This window comes from Podarcis cretensis, assembly GCF_951804945.1.
Source record: "Podarcis cretensis genome assembly, chromosome: 5".
Taxonomy (NCBI): Eukaryota; Metazoa; Chordata; class Lepidosauria; order Squamata; family Lacertidae; genus Podarcis; species Podarcis cretensis.
Genome location: NC_137174.1, coordinates 35,398,366 through 35,423,216, shown reverse-complemented (window position 1 = coordinate 35,423,216; position 24,851 = coordinate 35,398,366). Strand labels below are relative to the sequence as shown.

The 24,851-nt window shown below is 44.9% G+C and overlaps 1 protein-coding gene across 2 annotated transcripts in view; it reads left to right on the top strand.

Annotated features, from left to right (window-relative positions):
* PRKG1 (protein kinase cGMP-dependent 1) overlaps positions 1–24,851 on the top strand; it is a 660,310-nt gene that overhangs the window by 36,604 nt on the left and 598,855 nt on the right. For both annotated transcript variants that reach the window (XM_079976270.1, XM_079976269.1), the window contains exon 2: positions 18,980–19,393. In XM_079976270.1, coding sequence (XP_079832396.1) covers positions 18,980–19,393 — 414 coding nt within the window. The remainder of the gene's footprint in view (positions 1–18,979; positions 19,394–24,851) is intronic.

The window sequence follows — 24,851 nt, the reverse complement described above, 5'->3', positions numbered from 1 at the left end:
CCATTCCATTGTCTATGTTCCCACTATCCTTTGTTAAACCACTTGGAAGTTTGTTTGTTTTTTTACAGTCAAGTGGTGTATACATTTTATGAAATAAATAAATGAATCCTCACATCTCCCCTTCCTGCCTTTGTGCAAGTTAATTGCCCTATGATGCCACACCACCATACAGTGGTACCTCGATCTAAGAACAGTCCTGTTAATGAACGCTGCAGACAACGACCTCCGCAAAACCGGAAGTAGGTGTTCCAGTTAGCGCACTTTGCCCTGGAAGACGAACGGAAGGCGAACACCGGTGGTGGGAGGCCTCATTAGAGAAAGTGTGTGCCTCCATTTAAGAGCGCTTTGGTGTAAGAACGGACCTCCAGAACGGATTAAGTACGTGACCTGAGGTACCAACTGTACTTTCATTTTTTACACTTTTGAAGTTTTTGTGGTCAGGCTGCAATTGCTGTGCTAAACCATCACTCATTTCCACATGCATATACAAGGCCCTCTTGGGAATGCCTCTATTTGGAACATTTAAGAAGTATGTGCAACTAGCTATGCCACAAGGAAATGGATATATTTCAGTGTATTGTCAAGGAACTCTTGTGCTATAAAGCACATTAAAAATGGGAGTAACCCCCCCCCCAACAAACAGAACACCTGTAGTACAGAAAGCTACAGGATCCTAGCAAGAAACTGTGGGACACACACCAGTTGCAGCTGAAGCAGTACAACCATTCTAAAACTTTTGCAAGCACAAATGGTATTGAAAGCATGATCGCGTATAACTGCCCTGACAGCATCCCAAGTACTAATCATGAAGAATGCACAATAAACAGTATGTCTTGAAGGTCCCATCATACATGACTGATGGCCTAGGTTGGGCTTGGTGTGGCAGAAGTTGTGCAAGGGTGAGTCTGAGTAATGTTTGAAGGGTTAAGAGAGAGGAAAGGTATTCTCAAACTGTAGCTCACAATAATACTGTGGTTCACTTTAGCTCGGACATTTATTCATTTCTTCCATTAAAAGGCACCTCAGAGCAAAGGAATGGAAGTTCCCCACATGAAGGCCTCTGGGAATATTCCAGCAAACAATCTTCCCGAAACCACAAACACAGGACTATTCCAGGATTAAGAGCATGACTTTTTCTGACTTTGTGCATCAGGTGGTTTTAAATAACTTGCCCTTTTTAATCTGCTTTCAGTTTTAATAAATATAATTTAATATCCTTCAAATTTTTTAAAAAATAATGTGCTCAATCTCTACACCGTGGTTAACTTGACCTATTAAGATTAGAACTGAACATAAAATACCAAGTACGAAAAGTAAAATTGTCATGGCATTCATGTACTACTTAGAATATACAAGATCACTGTCTGAGGGGCAATTAGGAATGAAATATTATGCCATGTAGGTCCAAAAATAACAACTGGTCTTCTAGTGTTTCTACCAAACTAGGCCAAATGTATGCTGATTTCCAGGAGAGGCAGAAATGAATTCAGTAGCTGGCAAATGCCTTCTGTACCAGCCACACCATTTAAATATGACACAGGTTGGCATGTGAGATAACAGTGACTGATCCTGAAAATTAACAAGGCCTCAGGCCCGAGTGGATTCACCCCCAGAATATTTATTCCCCCCCCCCTCATTTTTTAATATTAAAACCACTGACAGAATTATAAACTACCAGAAACCTGCTTTGAAGTAGGGAGCGGTGGAGGAAATAGTCGGCATACTGTGGTATCAATTTATTTATTTTAACCAGGAAATGTGTCTGGCAGCTTATCAAGCCGATGCCAGTGAGATGTGTTGCTAACGGCAGGAGGTGTTAAATTTCAGCATTGAGAAACTTCTGCAAAAATTTCCTGCAAGGTGTTCAAAACCTATTTTTGTACAGCACAGGAAAAAAAGAGAACTTAAATCCCATTAAGACCTAGCATGATGCAGCATTTCTACCTAAATCTTAAACAATATATGGCTGTAGTCCTAAACTTGCTTACCTGGAAGGAAGAGCCAAGATAGACAAGTGTAGGTTAAATCAGCAATCTGGTTTCATTTTGACCTAGGAGCAGCTGTGGTTCAGAGGAGTTCTTGGCCCTTTCTCTCTCTCTTCTGCAATATCCTAGGGTTGCACATTTCAAAAAGTAAAACCAGGACACCCCGAAAGTTGTTTTAGGTCAGGGAAATGGCAGACTGCCTATGACAGGGATGGAGAGCCTGTGGTCCATCAGATGTTGTTCAACTCCAGTTCCTATCACTCATCTGGTGGACAATCTCATCCTTTATTTCCACACTGTGGCTCCAGACCAAATCATCTGTCAGGAGAGCTATGACCTGGTCAGGGCCATCATTATTTTTTTAATGATACCATCATTGTGATATAAATTACTTAGAGATGTTTATAAAGCTACAACAAAATGCAAAGAATACAGAATCACAGAATCAAAAGAGCATTCCATGCTCAAAACAAAGGTTGCATGTTCTCCAAAATAAAAAATCAAAAAAATCCAATAAGTTCCCATGGTTCCTGGGAGAGCAGAGAAAGAGGTATCCCTGCACCCCCTTCCAGCCAGCATGGAAAGAACCATGCACATATCTCTGCACAGCCAGTGGTGTTGTAAGGGAGAGCGGTGTGTGTGTGTGTGTTCGCCCCGGGTGCCAAGTCTGGAGGGGTGACAAGAAGGCATCCCATGGGGTGTTTGCCCCGCCACCCCTGGGCACGGCGGTGCGAGCAGCCATCGCGCCGCCACAGCCGCATGTGGAGGATCTGACCACTGTCCGTACAGCGCTCGGGTGCTGGCGGCAAACTGCTATGTACAACGCATGCACGGTGTCACACGCCTGCGCTGTATGTAGCAATGCTGCATATATGCTGTACATAGCGGTTTGCAGCTGGCGCAGCCCGAGCGCCATATGGACAGCGGTGGAATCCCTCTGTTGCCGCTACAGCTGCGGACGATCCCTCCGCCGCCACCACTGCAGCCGCGAGCAGAGGATCCCACCACCGTCCGTACAGCACTCGGGCAGCGCTGGCAGCAAACTGCTACATACAACACATGCACGGTGTCACACACATGCACTGTATGTAGCAATGCCGCACATGCACCCTACATAGCAACGCATGCGTCATACATAGCGGTACAACGCATGCGCAGCCAGTGGTTTGCCCTGCCCCAGGTGTTGGTTAGCCTTCGTTCACCCCTGTGCACAGCTGGGTACTGGCAAGTTCATAACTGACATCTTTGTGGTATTGGAGAGTGGTGGGCACACGTCTCTACCACCACATGAAGCCCTTTATCCTCATTTCATTTATGTACTTGTAATAACCAAGTCCAAAGGCTGTTGACTTTTAGTCCAAGTCCATCAGTCACAAAGACCTTTTGTAAACCCTGACCGCAACACATTCAAGCTGCAACACATTGACTTGTGGGCCAGGACGTTAAACGTAGATGTTAAACGTAGTAACTGCAAACACACAGGATTAGGATTATTAGGATTATTATTAGGATTATTAGCATTAGGATTATAGCTTGATTCCATCTGCAGTTATCAAGATCATTATCACTGACCATACTGGCTGGGGCTGATGAGAGTTGGGAGTCCCATCAGGCTTCCCATCCCATCACCTCTCTTTACTGTCAAATAACTTCTCAAAACCCATGTTTCCTAATTTGACATAAAACCCTACGCAACTTAAGTACTAGTGAAAGAAAAGGCACAGTTGTTCTTCCACATTATTTTTTCTCCCCTCTATTTTTAGTCTTCACCTGCACTGAAAATTAGATTGTAAGCTTCTTGGGGCAGGGGACTGTAACTCTGCAGCAGTCTGTAACTGTAACAGGCAATGGGTCATATGTAATGAAATAATAATAAATAATAATAGTAATACAGTCCCCCCCCATGCAGTGCATCACTTAAAATCATTGCTTGCTCTTCAAATATCCTTTAAAACAGCAGGCAGGCTTAGAAAGCTAAAAACAGCCCAGCCAGGGAACCAGTTTAGACTGCTACAACGTCAAATACCTTTCACCAAGTATCATTTTAGTTTTGTATTCTGGGACCATGGTCATATTTCTTTCCACATCCTTCAGTGCTCCAACAAGGTGCTTTCAGACACGAGAGGGCGCTGTTTTCCTTTTATTTGTTTTTTTAGTTAGTTTGTTTTTTAAAAGAAAAAAGACCTAACCAAGCCTTCTGTTACTTACAAGTAACATGCAATATAACATTTAATTCCCTTTTAGGGCTGCTTTCACTTGGGAAACTTCCCCACTCCATGCTTCCATAAACAGGAGGGAGCTTAATTCTTCAGATGAAATCAACAGGACTTGAGTAACGCTTCATTTCCCCTGATTTGTGTCCAATGATTTTGTGCTTTCAGAAATCAGTTTAAATATATTTAAGTCTGACCAGGCCAGAAACTTATGAAGTAGCTTATGAAGAAACTATTTTCTGTCGTTAGGTAGGCTAATCTAAAATAGTGAGAAAGGCTTCCATCTCAACATTTTAGAACTGATTCTTTTTTTCCCCATGAGAAGTTTTTTTTTTAAAAAATAAGGATTCCTTAAATAGCAACTTGAACTTTCTTTAAATAAGCCTCCTCCCTCCTCTCTGCTATGTTTTTGGCAATTGCCTGAGCACAGCCCTTCTCAAGTTACTCAGATCTCCCACCATCCTTCTCCCTGCAAAAGGATGGAACTACATGCAGAGTCAGCACATGTGTGTTGCCAAATGCACATTTTCTTAAGAGTTTAAGGGCAGGGTAAATGCTTGCAGAATAAAATCAAGCAAGGGATACAAATGTCTTAAACTCCACACTGCGTGCCAGTTCTCCACTGCATTGTGGAGCCTGGCAAGGATGGTGGGCGGGATTCAAAACTTCCCAGGGGGGATTTCAGGGGAGTATTGGGCATCCCTTTTTAAATTCTCCCCAAATTACTGTTATGAAACATAAGCCCTTTTCACACATTACTCAAACGTAAGGCATGGCCATGTTTACTTTGGAGAGGGGCCATGCTTTTAGCCCTACTTCAGAAACTGCACCACCTTCCTCAAAAGAGTTGTGCCTTTCTTCTGCACAGCTGGGGGTCCTGACTGCTTGAAGCCTTTACAGGTGAGCAAGACCACCTGCATATAGATTTCTCTACAGACAAATAAGCGCATCAGATGGTTGCTTGTCAGGGGTGGCAATAGAAAGCACAGGCCTGCTTCCGGCAATGCCATGCCTTTGTGTAATGTGTGGATAGGGCCATAGAGCTATTGGTTACATTCTTCTACCTATCAAAGTTTATGTAACGTAATTTCTATTTTAGAAGCATTTTTCATTTTTGTTAATGACCCAAGTATTCCATCAAAATATTCCATAAAAAGTCACATCTGCCTTAGCTTTGCACAAAAGTGTTGTGTTTCACCATGGCTCCCCTTCCCCATCCCCCATAGCTAAATCCTTTCCCTACGACCCATGAGAATTGTTCAAGTATGGTATGCATTTGCAGAAGCACTGACTGGATGGAATTCCATTTTCCTTTTTGGATAAGGACACTCCCTAAAAAGCCTTCCCTCTCATCCATTCTCATTGAGCTTGAAGTGCCAGTTTCTACCAACAGCCACACATCTGTGTAAGGCAGCATTTGAAACATTTGACAGGAGCAGCTGTAGAATATCTGTTTTCACTTAAACTCTGTTTTCTGCCTGCCACCATTTCATCTGACTTTTATCTATTTATTTACACCTCACCTTTCCTCTATCTATCCTTTTCATCCTTCCCACAAATCCCGCAAAGTCAGTTAGGTTGAGAGTACTGATGGAAATAATAATAATAATAATAATAATAATAATAATAATAAATTTATTATTTATACCCCGCCCATCTGGCTGGGTTTCCCCAGCCACTCTGGGCGGCTTCCAATATTTGTAAATTTTGGTTCACCTTAATTTCTCACTTTTATAATCTTAAATTCAGTCTTCCAGGTTTCTGCAGCAATTTGCTTTAAAAAAAGAATTCTAAAGAAATCCTTCAGCATTTCAATGTGAATTTCACCTAATAAAAGCATACTATTGAATAATGTACCCATTTTTGCAAGCAATTTACATTTTGTATGTTATTTTTACTAGTATATTCACCTTTATGCCCATTTCCCCCTAATACATGCATCTTTCAAAATGTTGTTTGGATGAAAAACTGCATCCCAAAATTCAGATACAAAATTCAGATAAGTGTGAATTTTTAAGCTATGTTTCAGTTCTTGTGCTGTTTTGGAAATTTGGCTTTAAATGTGAACTGAATCAAATATATCTCCCACTCTTTGTTGAGAGAAAGCAACTGACCCAAGGTCATCAAAGAAGCTTCATGACCAAGTGTGGATTTGAATCTAGCTCTTCCAAGTGAACGTCTGGTGCTTTAACCCCACTGGATTGGCAATTGCTTGTAATATTTGAGGAGGGGAGATTTGCACTAAGAAGATGTAACAGACAGGGCAGTATTCAAGTAATGTGTTCCATCCATGCAAGGATATCTGCTTGACAATGGAACTCCCCCTCTTCTCTTCTCCCCACATATACCCCACATCCTCCCCAAATCTGTTCCAGAGGGTTGGAGAGAACCTAGAACAGATTTAGGAGGGAGCAGACTGGGTGGCCTGGTGCAGGGTCTGACACACCTGATAGCAATCCTTTGAGCATCTGGGTCCAATCCAGCTGGGAGGAAGTTATGCACAACCTCCATTGCCATATCCAACTTGCTTCCACTGTATCTGGGCAGTCAACTTCAAGGTCACCAATGACTTAAATGGGCTTTATTTTTGAAACTCTTCCCCAAAGCAGAAGCCAACACCACTTATAAGCTGCCTGTGAATTGTCTCCCCAAATAATTCCAGTAACATTGGCAGGAGTGGTTCTCTAGGGGTGCTAAATGTGGGAGAGTGGCAATGTGCTGAAACTGTGGGGCTTATGAAAAATAGATTATGTATGTGACTGATAGGAAATAGTATAATTACAACTGCATGGAATAAGATTCAAGCATCATGCTGGCTGTAAATTGGGATACAAGGTGTTCTAATATGCCTTTATAATTTGCTGGTGAAACCTAATTGGTTTCATTTTAAAACTATCTAACTTTCCACTTAATTACATCATGATAGTTTCTTCAAGAAGTGACATTTTCAGGTTACTGGTTTTTTTTAAATATCAAGCAAGGCTTGCTAATTATGTCTCTGATATATCATGTTGGTGCTATTTAGAGCTGTCTCTCTCCTTTTTGGAACAATAGAGAGAGTTGTATTTAATTTTCTTTTTTAATGTGGAAACATTTAAGACTACTTTGCAAATAGAACCATAAGGCTACTTCTCACAAGGCGGCAGTGGCAGCATGAACAGGGATTTCAAAGCCTAACAAATTTACAAGGAAAACTCACATATAACAACTGAATGCCTGTGGGCATTGTTTATTTGATGCTGTGGATGCGTTGATAAAGAGAAAGGAAGATAATGGGGAAATCTTCACACACAAAACTCAGAATGGTCATATCCTAGCTGTTTTGTTTTTATTATATAGCATTGAAGAAAAATTCACAGTTGTATGTTTCCAAAGTTCAGTTTACAACCAATATCTTTACCAAAGATACGTTCACAGACAATTCAGGGTTTGGAGGCTGCAAACAATAAGTGATAATTTCCATTTGTGGTGTAGCTATCAGAAACCCAAAAGTTTATATAATCAAGCATAGCTTTCTCCCAAGCCAGTGCCCTCCAAATGCTTCAGACTACAACTCCAATAAGCCCAGTCAGCATGATGGGAGTTGTAGTCTAAAACAGTTGAAAGTCACCGGGCTGCTTTCAGTGGAAGCTATTCATGTGCTCAGGAGCAAATCCATGAATGATAAACATTACCCTATGTGCAAAGTTCTACTATTCAGAAGGAAGCCCCACTGAGTTAAACGAAGCTTACTCCCAGGTAAGTGTGCATAGCATTACAGCCTAGGGATGCAGGTGGCACTGTGGTCTAATCCATTGAGCCTCTTGAGCTTGCCAATCGTAAGGTCAGCAGTTCAAATCCGCACAACAGGGTGAGCTACCATTGCTTTGTCCCAGCTCCTGCCAACCTAGCAGTTCAAAAGCATACCAGCACGAGTAGATAAATAGGTACTGCTGCATCAGGAAGGTAAACGGTGTTTCCTTGCGCTGTGGCACTCATCACGGTGTCTCGTTGCACCAGAAGCAGTTTAGTCATGCTGGCCACATGGCCCGGAAAAGCTGTCTGCAGACAAACGTCAGCTCCGTAGGCCTGAAAAGCGAGATGAGTGCTGCACCCCATAGTTGAATTCAACTGGACTAACCATCCAGGGGTCCTTTACCTTTACCTTTTGCAGCCTAGGTCTTACCTTTCATGTGTTACATTATCTTACTTGCAGGTAGTGAGGACAGCAGGCATTCAATTACAGTGATGGCTCACAACCATAGATGCAGGATGGTAGCCATCCTTTCTCATTAGGTGGGGCTGCCGCATTTCCAGGTGAGGCTCCATCAGAGATTTCTGTAACTCTCTCAAAGCTCCACAGTCTCTGTATATTTTAGTGTCCATGAGTTGTTAGCAGAAGAAACATGTATGCTGATAGGGACCATTATTTTTAAGTTCAGAGGCTTTTACTGATACATCCACAGCACTTTCCTTAAATAAACTAAAGTTTATTAAAAGTTCTTTAAAGTTTCCTGAAGTTGCCCCTTTAAGCACTCTGCCATTTCTTTCAGTATAATCAGGATCTCTTTCAGGATCATTTAAGTATAATAAAAATGGTGATAATGATTTTAAAACATCCACCAGGAAGAATTTGGGATAGGCAGAGCTTATTGGGTAAGCTGGATAGTATTTAGAGCGCTATTATTTTGGGTGGCACCAAAATGATATTTTTTGAACCCCCCTTTTTTTTCTTAACCAGGAATTTACATGTCATTTGGTTCTGCTGGAACTTTCAGGAATGTTTGATGCTGTTGACCATTGTACACTTCCAGACAGTCTGAAGGGAATGCACCCAGGACAGAGCTGGGGAACCCATGGCCCTCCAAGTGTTGTTAGGCTCCAACTTCCACCAGCTCTGACCATCAGCCATGCTGGCTGGGGCTTACAAGAGTTGTAGTCCAACAACATCTGGAGGGCCACAACTCCCCCACAACTCCTGCCCTAGGAGGTACTGTGCTATGGTTCTGGCTCTTCATTGAGTGTCAGAAAGTGATGCTGGAGGACTAATTAAATGCCTTGGTCATTTGCGTATGGCATCACTATCTTCTTTGGTAGGTTGTTCAATATCTACATACTACTGAACGGGGTTGTCTGAATGTTTAGAGTGTATTGTAATCAACATGCAGATAGGAAATAGTATAATTACAACTGCATGGAATAAGATTCAAGCATCATGCTGGCTGTAAATTGGGATACAAGGTGTTGCAGATAGCAACAAGCAGATAGTTCATTTCTCCTTTCCATCTAATACCAAGTTGTTGATGTTCTGAACTGCTGCCTGCTGATAGCAATAGGCTGGAGGTGAGGGCTAATCAACTGAAGCTTAATCCAGATGAGAGAGCTGTTCCTCATCAGGAAGAAGATAGACTCTAGAATAGAACTTCAAAGTGTGGTTTTTTGGGGGGAGGGGGGGGGAGAAATCAGGTATTGAGTTTGCAGGTTGAAGAATCAGGTATTCAATTTGTGGATGTTCCTAGATTCATCCTTGAACCTGGATGCCCAGGTGGTGGCAGTTGCTAGGAGTGCCTTTGGCTAGCTTAGCTGATGAACCAGCAGTGCCTTTTCCTAAAGAGGTCTGATTTGACCCTAATTAAATGTGCCTTGCCCTTTAGTTACATCTGGACTATATTACTGCAACGTTCTACACAGAGCTAACTTTGATGAGTCCTCGGGAAATTACGTTGGCCCATCATGTGGTGGTCAGGATGTTTGTTTGATCACATTTCACTTGTCATGCAGTAACTGCACTGATTACCAATTTGTTGAGGTTCAGGGTGTTGGTGCTTGCCTTTTGAAGCACTAAATGACTTGGGTCAAGGACACCTGAGGGATTGCCTCCTCCCATGCCAGCCTGTCCATTCATTAAGATCTACAGAGAAGAAATAAGGGCTTCTCAGTACCTGAGTGGTTCCATCTTTGATGGCCTTTCACCAGCTTATGAAGACTTCTTTATTCTAGCATGTGTTTAATTTGTTAGGCTGGGTTGATTCTAGTGACAAACTTTGTTTTATGTGCTCTGCCTGCCCTTGGCGAACTGCATCTGTCACCTGTGGATGTTACGCTGTGATTTTTATATTGGCGATGTTGCTTTTTTATTTTTATATTGTGATTTTAATTGATGTAAGCTACTTTGTGTAATGCATGTGAGGTTGCTACAATGGTTTTATTATAAATAAAATAAATATTCCCAAAATGTTTTTACTTTAATGAAAATGTTACAAATTGTATTGTATACACAGATTGTATACAAGGCAATTGTATGTTGCCTTGTGTTTGTTGGTAGTGAATTGGTAGTCCGAGTAGGGCAGTGCATGCTCTAGCCCCACCTCAACCAGAGCTCTGTGATAAGCATGGAAAATGCAACTAGAAAAGCAAAGCTTTTCCTTGCTCTGTTCAACATCGGAACCCAGCCAAGCTGCTCATGGGGACCACACAATTCTTCAGCAATGGAGATTAGCAAAGGGGACAACTTAAACAACCTCCCCAATCTTTAGCTCCCAGATGCTGTTGAACTGTAACCGCAATACCTCAAAGACCTTCTCTCCCCTTATGAACTTACCCAGACCCTGAGATCATCAACTGAGTCCCTTCTTCATGTGCCTCCTCCATGAGAGGCCCAGAGCATGGCAACATGAAAATGGACCTTTCCTGCAACAGCTCCCCCTTGTGGAATGTTCTCCCCACGGAGGCTCACCTGGCTTCTTTGTTTCATATCTTTAGGCACCAGGCAAAAACATTCCTCTTCTCCCAGACCTTTGGCTAAGTAAACAATCTATGGCCTTTTAAACTGGGGTGGTGGGGCGGGAGGGGGGGTATTATTTTTTGTTACTATGCTATGTATTTTTGCATTTTTATATTGCAAACTGCCCTGTGATCTTCAGATGAAGGGTGGTATACAAATTCAATATAAATATATAATTAAATAGATTTCAGTGGAACTTATGTCTAGGGCATGGGTGGCCAATGTGTGGCACTACAACTTCCATTAGTCCCAAGTAGTATGGCTGGTGGCCAGAGGTAATGGGAGTTATAGTCCTACAACATCTCAAGGGCTACTGGTTTCTCCATCCAGATATGCATCTAACTATTTTGTAGTTATTTTGTAGAATTGCAGAGTGGGAAGGGACCCTGGGGGTCATCTAGTTCCAATCCTTTGCAATGCAGGAATCGCAAGGAAAGCATCCATGACAGATTGCCAAAATCTACAGTTGCCCCTCCCTGAAGCAGAGTGTGACACACTGTTCTCAGCCACCTCACTTAGTAGTAATAACTCACCTGTCCACAACAGCAAGATCCCCACCCCCACCCCACTGCAGAGATGCTTCGAGCTTTCAGCAAGGCCTTTTTGCTCTCAATTCTCCTTTCCCACCCCAACTCCTTTCTCCTCCTGGTCGCATCACCTCCTGGCAAATAGAAGGGGCAGAAATGGAGGCAGTGAGAGATTTTGCTTTCTTGGGCTCCATGATCACTGCAGATGGTGACAGCAGTCACAAAATTAAAAGACGCCTGCTTCTTGGGAGAAAAGCGATGACAAACCTAGACAGCATCTTAAAAAGCAGAGACATCACCTTGCCAACAAAGGTCTGTATAGTTAAAGCTATGGTTTTCCCAGTAGTGATGTATGGAAGTGAGAGCTGGACCATAAAGAAGGCTGATCACTGAAGAATTGATGCTTTTGAATTATGGTGCTGGAGGAGACTCTTGAGAGTCCCATGGAGTGCAAGAAGATCAAACTTATCCATTCTGAAGGAAATCAGCCCTGAGTGCTCACTGGAAGGACAGATCCTGAAGCTGAGGCTCCAATACTTTGGCCACCTCATGAGAAGAGTAGACTCCCTGGAAAAGACCCTGATGTTGGGAAAGATTGAGGGCACAAGGAGAACGGAACTACAGAGGAAGAGATGCTTGGACAGTGTTCTCGAAGCTATTGTTGTTTGAAGACTATCCCTGCCTCCGGGTCTGGCCTTGACCGATGGATACTGGAATCAACAGGGGAAACCTACATGACCTGAAGGTGTTGCTGTGTAATGCCAGGTCAATGATGAATAAAACCACTGCCATCCACGACCTGATTGTGGATGGAGGATTTGACCTGGCATGTGTGACAGAGACCTGGTTGGAGGAAGCAGATGGGCCTGTCCTTGCCGCTGCTTGCCCACCAGGTTTCTCTTACGCACAGCAACCCAGGTCATGTGGGGGGGGGGGGGTTGCAGTGATTTTTAGGAAGTCACTAGCTTGCACCAGGCATCCTACTGGGAAGATCCAGTTTTCTGAGTGCATGTTCTGGAAGTTGGGCAATAGGGGCAGTACAGGATTCCTTTTGGTGTACCGACCTCCCCGCTGCACCAAGGATTCCCTGTCTGAGCTGCTTCAGGTCGTGGCGGATTTTCTCCTGGAGACACCTAGTTTGGTTGTCCTAGGGGATTTTAACATCCATGCCGACACGACCTTACAAGGGGCTGCTCGGGACTTCGTGGAAAGCATGGCCTGCATGGGGCTGTCCCTGAATAGTCATGGACATGCCTTAGACCTGGTGTTCATAGTCATGGACATGCCTTAGACCTGGTGTTCACCTCTAGTGATGTGGGTGATCTGACACTAAGTAAAAGTGAAACAAAAGAAGTGCCATGGTCAGATCACTTCCAGGTGCAACTGGACTTCTCCGCGACCCTTCCCCTCTGCAGGGAGGTGGGACCAATTTGGATGGTCCGCCCCCGCCACTTAATGGATCCAAATGGTTTCCAGAGAGTTCTAGGGGATGCTTTATCCCATGTTGATGGCCTTTCAGCTGATTCCCTGGTGGCCCGCTGGAATGCGGAGTTAACCAGGGCTATCGACTGTCTGGCTCTGAAGCACCCTCTCCGATTGCATGGAGCCTGGACAGCCCCGTGGTTTTCTTCAGAGCTGAGGGCGATGAAACAATCACTGAGACGGCTAGAGCGTCGGTGGCAAAAAACTCACTCCAAATCTGACCGGACACAGGTTAGAGCTCAACGTTGAGCCTACCAAGTGGCGATAGCGACGGCGAAGAAGACTTTCTTCACCGCCTCTATTGCATCTGCAGAAAATAGTAGCAGGAGACTCAGGTGGTTCGCAATTTAACGGAACCACCTTTACCACCGGGGCCTTGTAAAGACACCAAGATCTCCTGCAACGATTTTGCAAAGTTTTTTGCAGATAAAATCACTCATATTCGGAAGGAGCTAGACACCACCGTGGGAGCAGGGCTGGGGCGGGAGAGTGCTAGAGCTCTGTCTGGTCAAGTTGCATGGAATCAATTTCAATCCGTTACCCCCGAGGATGTGGACAGGCTGCTTGGACGCGTGAAACCAACCACCTGTCTCCTTGATCCTTGCCCATCCTGGCTAATAAAAGCAAGCCGGGAAGGGCTGGGCGATGGGCTCTGCGGGGTGGTGAATGCTTCCCTCTGTGAGGGAACATTCCCAGATTCGCTGAAAGAGGCGGTCATTAAACCGCTTCTTAAAAAACCATCTTTAGACCCAGCCAGTATGGCCAACTATTGCCCAGTCTCAAATCTTCCATTCTTGGGCAAGGTGATTGAGTGCGTGGTTGCTGAACAACTCCAGGCACACCTGGAGGATGCGGACCATTTGGATCCCTTCCAATCGGGATTCAGGCCTCATCATGGGACTGAAACTGCCTTGGTCGCGCTGGTTGATGATCTCCGGCGAGCTAGGGACAAAGGTGAGAGTTGTTTCCTAGTTCTGCTGGATCTCTCAGCGGCCTTTGATACAATCAACCATAACATCCTTCTGGACCGTCTAGAGGGGCTGGGAGCTGGGGGCACTGTTATACAGTGGTTTTGCTCCTTCCTCCTGGGCCGTGTTCAGAAAGTGGTGGTGGGGGATGAGTGTTCAGACCCCTGGGCCCTCACTTGTGGGGTGCCTCAGGGTTCCATCCTCTCCCCCATGCTTTTTAACATCTATATGAAGCCGCTGGGAGAGATCATCAGGGGGTTTGGACTGGGTGTCCATCAATATGCAGATGATACCCAGCTCTACCTCTCTTTCAAATCAGAACCAGTGAAGGCGGTGAAGGTCCTGTGTGAGTGCCTGGAGGCGGTTGGAGGATGGATGGCGGCTAATGGATTGAGGTTGAATCCTGACAAGACAGAAGTACTGTTTTGGGGGGACAGGGGGCGGGCTGGTGTGGAGGACTCCCTGGTCCTGAATAGGGTAACTGTGCCCCTGAAGGACCAGGTGCGCAGCCTGGGAGTCATTTTGGACTCACAGCTGTCCATGGAGGCGCAGGTCAATTCTGTATCCAGGGCAGCTGTCTACCAACTCCACCTGGTACGCAGGCTGAGACCCTACCTGCCCGCGGACTGTCCCGCCAGAGTGGTGCATGCTCTAGTTATCTCCCACTTCGACTACTGCAATGCGCTCTACGTGGGGCTACCTTTGAAGGTGACTCGGAAACTACAACTAATCCAGAATGCGGCAGCTAGACTGGTGACTGGGGGCGGCCACCAAGACCACATAACACCGGTCTTGAAAGACCTACATTGGCTCCCAGTACGTTTCCGAGCACAATTCAAAGTGCTGGTGTTGACCTTTAAAGCCCTAAACGGCCTCGGCCCAGTGTACCTGAAGGAGCGTCTCCACCCCCATCGTTCTGCCCGGACGCTGAGGTACAGCGCCGAGGGCCTTCTGGCGGTTCCCTCATTGCGAGAAGCAAAGCTACAGGCAACCAGGCACAGGGCCTTCTCGGTAGTGGCGCCTGCCCTGTGGAACGCCCTCCCATCAGATGTCAAAGTGATAAATAACTACCTGACATTCAGAAGACATCTTAAGGCAGCCCTGTTCAGGGAAGTTTTTAATCTGTGATATTTTAGTGTATTTTTGGTTTATATGGAAGCCGCCCAGAGCGGCTGGGGAGACCCAGCCAGCTGGGCGGGGTACAAATAATAAATTATTATTATTATTATTATTATTATTATTATTATTATTATCATTAACATGAGTTTGATGAAACTGCGAGAGGCAGTGGAATACAGGAGTGCCTGGCGTGCTCTGGTCCATGGGGTCACGAAGAGTTGGACATGACCAAACGACTAAACAACAACAACGCTAGAGTTAGGGGTAAGAAACCTGTAGCCCTCCAGATATTTTGGGGCCTTCCCATCTAGCAAGGGTAATGACCAGAGAATGAGTAAATTGTAGTCCAACAACCTATGGAGCTACACTAGAGGCTTATCCCCTTAAAACAACAACAACAACAACAACAACAACAACAATTTTTATTTGTACCCTGCCATCCCTGGCCGGAGCTGGGCTCAGCGCGGCTAACATTATAAAACTAACACAGTATACAAAGAACATAAGAACATAAAAACAGGCAATCAGTTAATTAAAATACATCTTAAAATTAGTTCAGAGCAAATTAAAATATGGGCAGATGGCAGTCCATGGGTAAAATTGAGAGTGGTTAATATTCTCCAGGGCCAAATGTTACCACAGGTCTTATAAAGGACATGTGAGCAGGCTAGGAGGCCTCTTTAATGCTTGTTCTTATACAGAAAGAAAAGAATCAGACTGAACCCCAACCAAAGGCCTGGCGGAACAGCTCTGTCTTGCAGGCCCTGCGAAAGATGGCAGATCCCACAGGGCCCTTGTCTCTTGTGAGAGAGCATGCCACCGGGCCGGGGCCACGGCCGAAGAGGCCCTGGTCAAGGCCAGTCTAATCTCTCTGGGGCCTGGGATCTTCAGGGTGTTATTATTTGCAGACCTTAAGGTCATCCGTGGGGCATACCAGGAGAGGTGGTCCCGTAGGTACGAGGGTCCTAGGCCATATAGGGCTTTAAAGGTCAAAACCAGCACCTTAAACCTGATCCTGTACTCCACCAGGAGCCAGTGCAGCTGGTAAAGCACCAGATGAATGTGCTCCCATGGCGAGGACCCCGTGAGGAGTCTTGCCATGGCATTCTGCACCCGCTGGAGTTTCTGGGTCAGTTTCAAGGGCAGCCCCACGTAGATGAAAGATGTGCAGCTGGAACATCCTTGAACAGCATGAAAGATGTGCAGCTGGAACATCCTTGAAGAAGCACGGCTTGCCTGCAGCTATGGCCCTTTTAGGATTTCCGCCTGGTGCTGCAATCGTTTCCAGACTTTCTCGAGGAAAGCCCCATTGAACCCAGTAGGTGTACTTGAGAACATTGCCTTTCAGCACCAACCTCTAGCCATTGAAATCAGTGGGACTTATTTTTTTGTTATTATGGAAGGGTTACACTGCACAATATGAGAACAGTATCTTCACATATATGTTATTGTGAAGATTATATACTCTAAATGCATAGGCACTCACCAAAGCAGCACTTGGGGTACTCGAAATGGGAGCAAGAGAACTCTGCCCTGGAATTCTGAGAGGCCCCAGTAAGGAAGGAATAAAAAGATTATTAAGAGTAAAAAGGTAAAGGGACCCCTGACCATTAGGTCCAGTCATGACCGACTCTGGGGTTGCAGTGCTCATCTCGCTTAATTGGCCGAGGGAGCTGGCGTACAGCTTCCGGGTCATGTGGACAGCATGACTAAGCCGCTTCTGGCGAACCAGAGCAGCGCACGGAAACGCCGTTTACCTTCCCGCCAGAGCAGTACCTATTTATCTACTTGCACTTTGACGTGCTTTAGAACTGCTAGGTTGGCAAGAGCTGGGACCGAGCAACGGGAGCTCACCCCGTCGCGGGGATTCGAACCACGGACCTTCTGATCGGCAAGTCCTAGGCTCTGTGGTTTAACCCACAGCACCACCTGCGTCCCTATTAAGAGTACTATGGTGTAATAGCAGGCCATGAGCTGACATGTCCTCAGTTCAAATCTCACATCAAGTGACTCTTATGTGGTCAAAAGGGTAGGAAGCAGAGGTCAGCAATAAACTAGCAAGTTTTCATGCCCAAGGAAAGTCAGCTATGTTATTCAAAAATAGCATCAGGAGTGAGCAGCGAAGTTGCCAAATTTATTTGATTATGAAACTCAAGGTAGCCTGTGAATAAATATTGGAAGGATTTCTCCATACTGCATGAAGGTACAGCAAAATGGTGAATGAGATTTAATATAAGTAAGTGCATAGTCATACACATTGGGGTGAAAAAGAAAACCCACAACAAAACCAAAAATCTATATACACACACTGATGGGGTCTGATTAGTCTACGACTACCCAGGAAAGATTAGTAGTGAATAGGTCACTGAAAATGTCAACTCAGTGCGTAGCAGCAGAGAAAAAGGCAAATTCTATGTCAGGAATTATAGAAAAGAGGTCAAAAAGAAAACTGCCATTGTCACAATGCCCTTATGCAAATCTGTGCCCCAGCCACATTTGGAATTTTCTTGTACTGTTCTGATCACACCATCATTAAAAAGAAAAAAGAATACTGCAGTCCTGGAAAAGATATAGAACAAAAACAAGCCAGTTGATAAGAAATGTTATCCATACAAGAAAAGGCTACACTTTTGGAATTGTTTAATTTGGAAGGGAAGGGTCGACGTGACAAAAGTTAATACTGTAAAATTATGAATGAAAGGAGAGATTTCCCTGCTCCTCTTTTAATATTAGAACTTGGGGTCATCTAAACAATTTAATTGGGAACAGGTTCAGAAAAAGAAGGCGCCTACTTTTTCAAACTATGCAGAGTTAACTTGTGGAATTAGTTGCCACAGGATGCGGTGATGGGTTTGTTAGGTCTGTACTATAGATCTATGACCCTCCCCCATCAGCTGTAATAGCTGAACTTCCATGTTCAGAGAAAAGTATATCTCTGAATAGCAAACACCGGGGACAAACGTGCAGAAGCCAATTTCCTTTATGACCTGCTCCTTAGCTTTTTGGAGGCGCTTGGCCGCAGCTTTTGGAGCCCTCCTCACATTTACCCTACGTGTCCTATTAAGCGAGCCACCAGTGCCTTCGGTTCCCAATTATAGCAAGCCGGTTAGTAACACTGACCCACTTTACAAGGTTGTTGTTAGGATTCTCGAGGAGAAAAACGCACCAGGAGTGCTTGGAGCCCTTGACATACGCCTGGCCAAATGCTAAGTACCATTATGAAGGAACCAATTTGTGGAGGTTATTTTGAGGGGAGGGGAGGGATCAATAATTTATGAAGGACATCTAATTTTACAACCCCGGACCCGACGCTTTGGTTACAGGGAGCTGTGTCACCCTTCAGGCTGCATAGTAATAATGGTTGCTATTTTAAGGACTGCATCTCTCTCTCTCCATCAACTTTCTTCCTCTCTCTGTTGTCTGTACCACTTAACACAGAAGATGTGGTGTGTGTGTGTGAGAGAGAGAGAGAGAGAGAGATGGAGGAAGGGAGAGCTCTTGTCCTGATGAGAGAGCTTAGGAGTTTGGTGGGGCTGCTGTTGGCTATTCGCATGCCTCTTCTTTCCATCCTCCTCCTCCTCCTTCTCCTCCTCTTCCTCCTCCCCGAGTGAATCCGGTAGGTATGAAGGGCGGCGGCGGCGGCGGCAGCAGGAGGGTAGCTCTAATTGCTTTCTCAATGAAAGATAATCACCCGGTCCCGAGGGACGCTTCCAGATTAGCACTCAACATCCAGTGATCTCAGCCCTCTCTCATCCTGCTGCCTCCATTTACAGCCCATTCAGCAGTAAGTGGATCGAAGAAAGCCGCTCACCACCACCCATTAGTGACAGCAGATCTCTCCCCACTGCTTTGGACTGACTTTCCCCCCCTTCTTCTTCACTCCCTCTCTTTCCCCTTTCCTCTCTCTCCCTCTCTTACTTAGAGGCTCCATTCACTCCGCGCTCGCCTGGGTCGCTGCTGCTGCTGCTGCTTTTGCTGCTGCTGCTCCTTCGCTCCCCCGCTCGCTTCCTTACGGGATACCAAAAAGAAGAAGGGAGAAAAAGTTGCAGCGGAGCGAGGGCTTTCGAAACATGAGCGAGCTGGAAGGGGACTTTGCCAAGCTCTTACTGCTGAAGGATGAGCGGATTAAAGAGCTGGAGAAGCGCTTGTCCGAGAAGGACGAGGAGATCCAGGAGCTGAGGAGGAAGCTGCACAAGTGTCAGTCCGTGCTGCCCGCGCCCACCACCCACATCGGACCCCGCACCACCCGGGCGCAAGGCATCTCCGCCGAGCCCCAGACCTATCGCTCCTTCCACGATCTCCGGCAGGCGTTTCGGAAATTCACCAAATCCGAAAGGTAGGGACGGTGGACGACGAAAACGGAGAGGGTGTATGTGTGTTTGGAGAGGGGAGGGGGATACGTCCGCGTGTGAGCGCGTGCAGATACGTGTGTCACATCTTACACCCTTGTCTCCTCCAGCCCCAAAGTCTCCTTAAAGCTGGATGGCTACAGCCAAGTGAGGGGCGGAGTTGGGGTGTGTGCAAACCCCCTCCTCGCTCTCTGCTGCCTTCTCTCCTTGGCGGGGCTGCCGCTTCTCTCCCTCCCCCCCCCCTCCAACCAGCCCCGCTTCCCAAGGTTAGGGGGACAAGTTTCTCAAGGGTGAAGAAAGCGGTGGAGCCTTCTTGCCCTGCCCATCACGTGCTGCCTTGGAGCGGTGCAGAAGAGTCCAATAAAATAAAAAATAAAAAATAAACCCGGGCTGACAGCAAACCCTCTCGGGCATCTGAATAGTGCGCTCTCAAAGCGTGGCAAAGTTCCTCCAGGAGTTCTTGGGAATATTTTGGAAGAGTCCTCACCCACCTCCTGTGCCCCCCTCCCCTCCCCTGCTCCTCTTCTTTGCAAGCCCATCGCCTACCGAGATGAAGAGCCTCGTTTGCTCCCCATCATTTGGCAGTTGGGCTGCCCTTCTATTTTTGTTGAGCATGCCTGGATGGCCGGGCATGCGTAGTCGCGACGGTCGAAGCCGCTTGCCCTTTCCTCCCTTTGCCCTTAGAATTGGCTGCTCTCACAACGCGGGGGGGGGGGGAGGCGAAGGAGGTGTAGAGTGGGTAATCTAGAGACGTTTGGGAAATAAAAAGGGAGGGGAGAGGAAGAAATCTGGAGGGGAGGTCCTGGTGGAGAGAAGCCCAAATCCCTCCCTTTTCCTTCACCCCTTCCTTTCTCCCCCCTCTCCCGGCGCTCCAAAATAATCCCGCCTCCTCTAGCCCGTCCCTTCCCAGTCTGGCTTACGCTGCTGCTTTTTGCGAAAGAAAAAGTAAAGAAAAAGAGAGAGAGATCGTGACACCAGAGGAGCCCCATCGATCGGCCCCAGCATTAAACCCCCTGTGGACATTAGCGAGAGGAAGTACAGAGCGCATTATGAGCTTTTAAGCCGCTGGAAGTGCAGAGCTCAAAATGCATGCTGCAGGATATTGAATATCACATTAAACGGCGTCTCTCCTTCTCCCTCTCTCACCCCACCCCGACTCTTTTCCTTTCATCATCATCATCTGTTACTCTCCTGCCTAGTTTGAATGATCATACCTTGGAGGGAGGGGAAGGATCTTAGTGAGAGAGGAGAGGTACCAGGCACGTGCTGGACACGTGTGTGTGTGTTTGTGTGTAAACTTAGAACTCGAGGGGGCCAAAGTTTTGTCTGGTAGGGATGGGACGGTTTGAGTTCGAGACTTGGTTTTCGTGCTGATGAGGATTTCAGAGTTTGTATGTATTAGAATCAGTTATAGAGTTGGAAGGGACCCCGGGCAACACAGGAATTTCAACAAAAACATCCATGACAGATGGCCATCCAAGCTCTGTTTAAAAACCTTTGAGGAAGGAGAGTCCACTACCTCTCTCACTGTCAGAAAGTTCTTCCTGGTGTCCAGCTGGAATCTCCTCTCTTGCCACCTTTACTGCTGTGTCCATATTTCTCGACTTTTTTAAACTGGCCCTCAAATCTCTCTGAGACCCTTCTGCATTGTTTCTTGTGTAGAAATGTTAACCTGAGGTAGGCTCCCAGAGCGATGAAGGTAAGCAGGGGAGGTCATTGGAGTGGCCACTGTTCCAAGTATTGGGATCTGGGAAGCACAATTACCTTCCAACTACAATAGGAAACGTAAAAGATTCCTTCTTTATAGTGTTACAATAAACTTAACTGCTCAGAATGGGCATGGCTCGTTTTCTCTTTTTTCAGGGATGATGACAGATTTAAAACCTTCCTGCATCTTCATTCACTTTAATTTACGTTTAACTGTAAGCTTCTCAGTGCAGGGACCCAACCACTTATATGGGTCTACAGTACCATGCACCTTGACACTATGAAAACAATGAACAATAAGAAAAAGTGTCATTAATAAGGATTTTTTTTAAGTACTTAATGAATCATGAGTTTTAATTGATTTGCCCTTGAACAAAACAATAGCTCTAAAGGGGAGGGGGCAACTATAAACAATTTTTTTAGATGATTTACACGCACTGCAGCAGACACTATCTGCTAGAAGAAGCAGTGCTTCCTGTGTGTGTGGAAAATTCCTCTTCTGTGGTAGTGCTTTATATTCATTCAAGTAATAAAAAGGTAAAGGTAAAGGATCCCTGACAGTTAAGTCCAGTCGCAGATGACTCTGGGGCTGCGGTGGCCAGCATGACCATGCTGCTTCTGGTGAAACCAGAGCAGTGCACAGAAACACCGTTTACCTTCCTGCCAGAGCAGTACCTATTCATCTACTCGCACTTTGATTTGCTTTCGAACTGCTAGGTGGGCAGGAGCAGGGACCGAGCAACGGGAGCTCACTCCGTCGCAGGGATTTGAACCGCTGATCTTCTGATCAGCAAGCCCAAGAGGCTCAGTGGTTTACACCACAGCACCATCCGCATCCCCCATTCAAGTAATACAGACATAATAATAATAATAATAATATAATATAATGGATAAAAGTAATATATAAAGTTATTTCTATAATAATAAAAGAATATAAATTGCATGTTTTATTTATAAACACTGCTTGGTTACTTGAGGGGATCTTTTTTTAAATATATGAGAATGTTTTTAGTCAATTACATAAACACTGCTGACTCTTGTGACATCTGTATGTTGGCTGCAGGCCTAACCATGCTTGGAAAAAAGTTCTACTGAATTCAAGGGAACTTGCTCCCAGGTAGCCTAAACCCTATAAGAAGTTGTCTAGAATGGGGAATCAGCAAATGTGAAATAATTGTTACTGATCTTAAATCTAGGAGAGGGAGTCTGGATGTGGGGGGGGGGGGAAGATGAGGTTGTCTGAATGAGGAACAGTAAAGATTTGTTTCTGTTGAAAAAGAAGTTGCTGGAGTGACAAAATTACACAGCGGTCCAAGTGGTCTCTGTAAATCTGTGTTAGACACATCCCGTACAAAAAAGCCAGAAGGGTGTGATTAAAAATTGGCTTCCTCACAGTGTCAACTGTGGCTTGAATGTGTGTGAGTGTGTGGGTTTGGTGTAGTTCCTTAGTTTATTTCTGTTTTTGGGTGTCTCATCTTTCAAAACGCCTGGAGTTTGGGAGGTCGGGGTAGGATTGGGGAAGGCTGTCATCATCTTTAATACACCCAGTTCGCTTAGAGGCTTTTTAATTTTTTTAAAAAATGGATGCACTGGCCCCTTTGCTGCAGTCACCTTTTAAAAATAAGGCTGCATTAATGACTGGGGTTATTTTATGAATTTTGAAAGTCCTGCTTCTGAAGCCACAGCTTCACTTGAAAGAGAGCACTGTAGGTCTTTTGTGTCAAAATTAAACTGGCCTTGTAAATATAGGATTTAAGTGAGGGGTTCCATGAGACTGATATTCCCACTGGAAAAATGACTTTCAAAGAGGTTTCGCAAGGCTGTGGATGTCGCACTCCTTCACGCCTCCCCACTCTTTCCCAAACTGGGAAACTTGTGGGGATGGAGAGTTAGTCTCAGTTCACAGAGACAGATTTATCTCTTCCATCAGATGTCAAGAGCACACATTTTTCTTCCAACATTCATTGCAATTATTAAGTCCCAACTTCCTCTTCTTTGTGGTTTACACTAGGACAGAGGGTAAATTCTCGCCGCCCCCCCCCTCAATGTTTGGGCTTCTGCTTTCGAATAGAATACAAGCCATGAAGTTTATTTTCAGCACACTGACTCACTGTAACAGGGAGTTATGACAAGTATAATATATGGAGATAGTAATGGTTGGAATTGAGGGTGGGAGAGATGCACAAGAACAGGAACAGAATGTCTTTTTAGTAACAATACCACAGGCAGTTTTCTCTCTACCCCCACCCCTAAAAGATACAAAATGTTGGCTCTAAAGGTTTTTAGGGTTTTTAAAAAAGTTATATCTGTGTTATTATATCGTACTATGGTTTTATAGGCTTTACTTTAAAGTATTTAAATTAAAACTAATTAATTAAACTAAATTAATACACACTTACCTGGGAGCAATCCCATTTGAACTTAATATAACTTACTTCTGAGTAGATATGTATACAGTGGGTCTCAAACTGCCCCCTCCCATGGACCACTGGAAAGTTGCTGAGGGTCTTGGCAGACTACTTAATGATTTGTCTGCCTGTTGAAGCAATTTTAATTCCATAGTATTCAAACTCTAAGGCAATATAATACGTCTATAATAAATAATTCTTTTTTAAAAAATGGAAGAAGAAATAAAAATACAATTAAAAATCAAGATGAACAGTAAGCCCACAATTTACTCGAGGGTTTGGTTCCCAGGAATCATGCGCAAACACAAAAAGGTGTAAAGCCAGGAAGACCATCTCTGCTTTATAGCTCTCCCACCAGTTGAAGAGGAAGCTGTCTTGCATTTTGGGGCCATGCTTCAGATCACCTCAGCTTGCTCTTAGACCACCCTTCTCTCTGCTCTCGCTAGGACTCTCTGATGATGCCTGAACACACTCCCAGGGTGAGTGCAATGGCTGGTGGGACTGCCAATTGTTGTTTCCCCCCCCCCCCACTCCTTTTGACGTTTTTCTACTGATTATTTTGATTCCCCCTGCATTTTCCCGATTTATCTGTTTTTCGATTAACCACATAAGTTTGCATCCATGTAAAAAAAGTGAGCAGAAGTTGCGAGTTTAGTGTATTCAGTGGGGCAAGTGGGCTAGCCCCCATCTTCTATCACAAATCCACAGACCAGTGATGGTCCACAAACCGCAGTTGAACTCTATGCGGTTAACTTCTCATGTAAGTAAACAGGAGTAAATATGCTTAAGATCAGGATGAAAGAGTATTTTCTGGATTTCTCTGCTAAAAGATGATGATAAATAGTGACAAATTAATAGTGATAGATTTAGTGCTGGGAATGGAAAGGGCCTTATACTGATGGATAGAATACTAGAGATGGAAAGACGAATTGAAGAGTCCGTCAAACACAGATCCTAAAGTATACAGAGTGAACAACAGCTGTTAAAATGGCAGGATACTTTTAAAAATTTGTTTTACTGAAACTCTCCACCTTGACCTCTCTCATTGTTGGGAAAACAAATACAAATACTGTATGTTTCATTCCCACTTAAATATTATTCCTATAATATTCAAACAACACAACTTCTGTTGGGCTGAGATTTCTCTGATTACAGAGGTGATGTCTATGAAGCATTTTGAGCACACGATATTCACTTGGTAAATGCTAAGGTTTTTTTTCGGTAATAAAACAAATATATACATTAATCAAAGTCTTTATGTTGATTTATGTGTCAGCACATGATATGCTAAAGGCTCCTGTGAATGATATGAAACGTTTATGGCATTTTT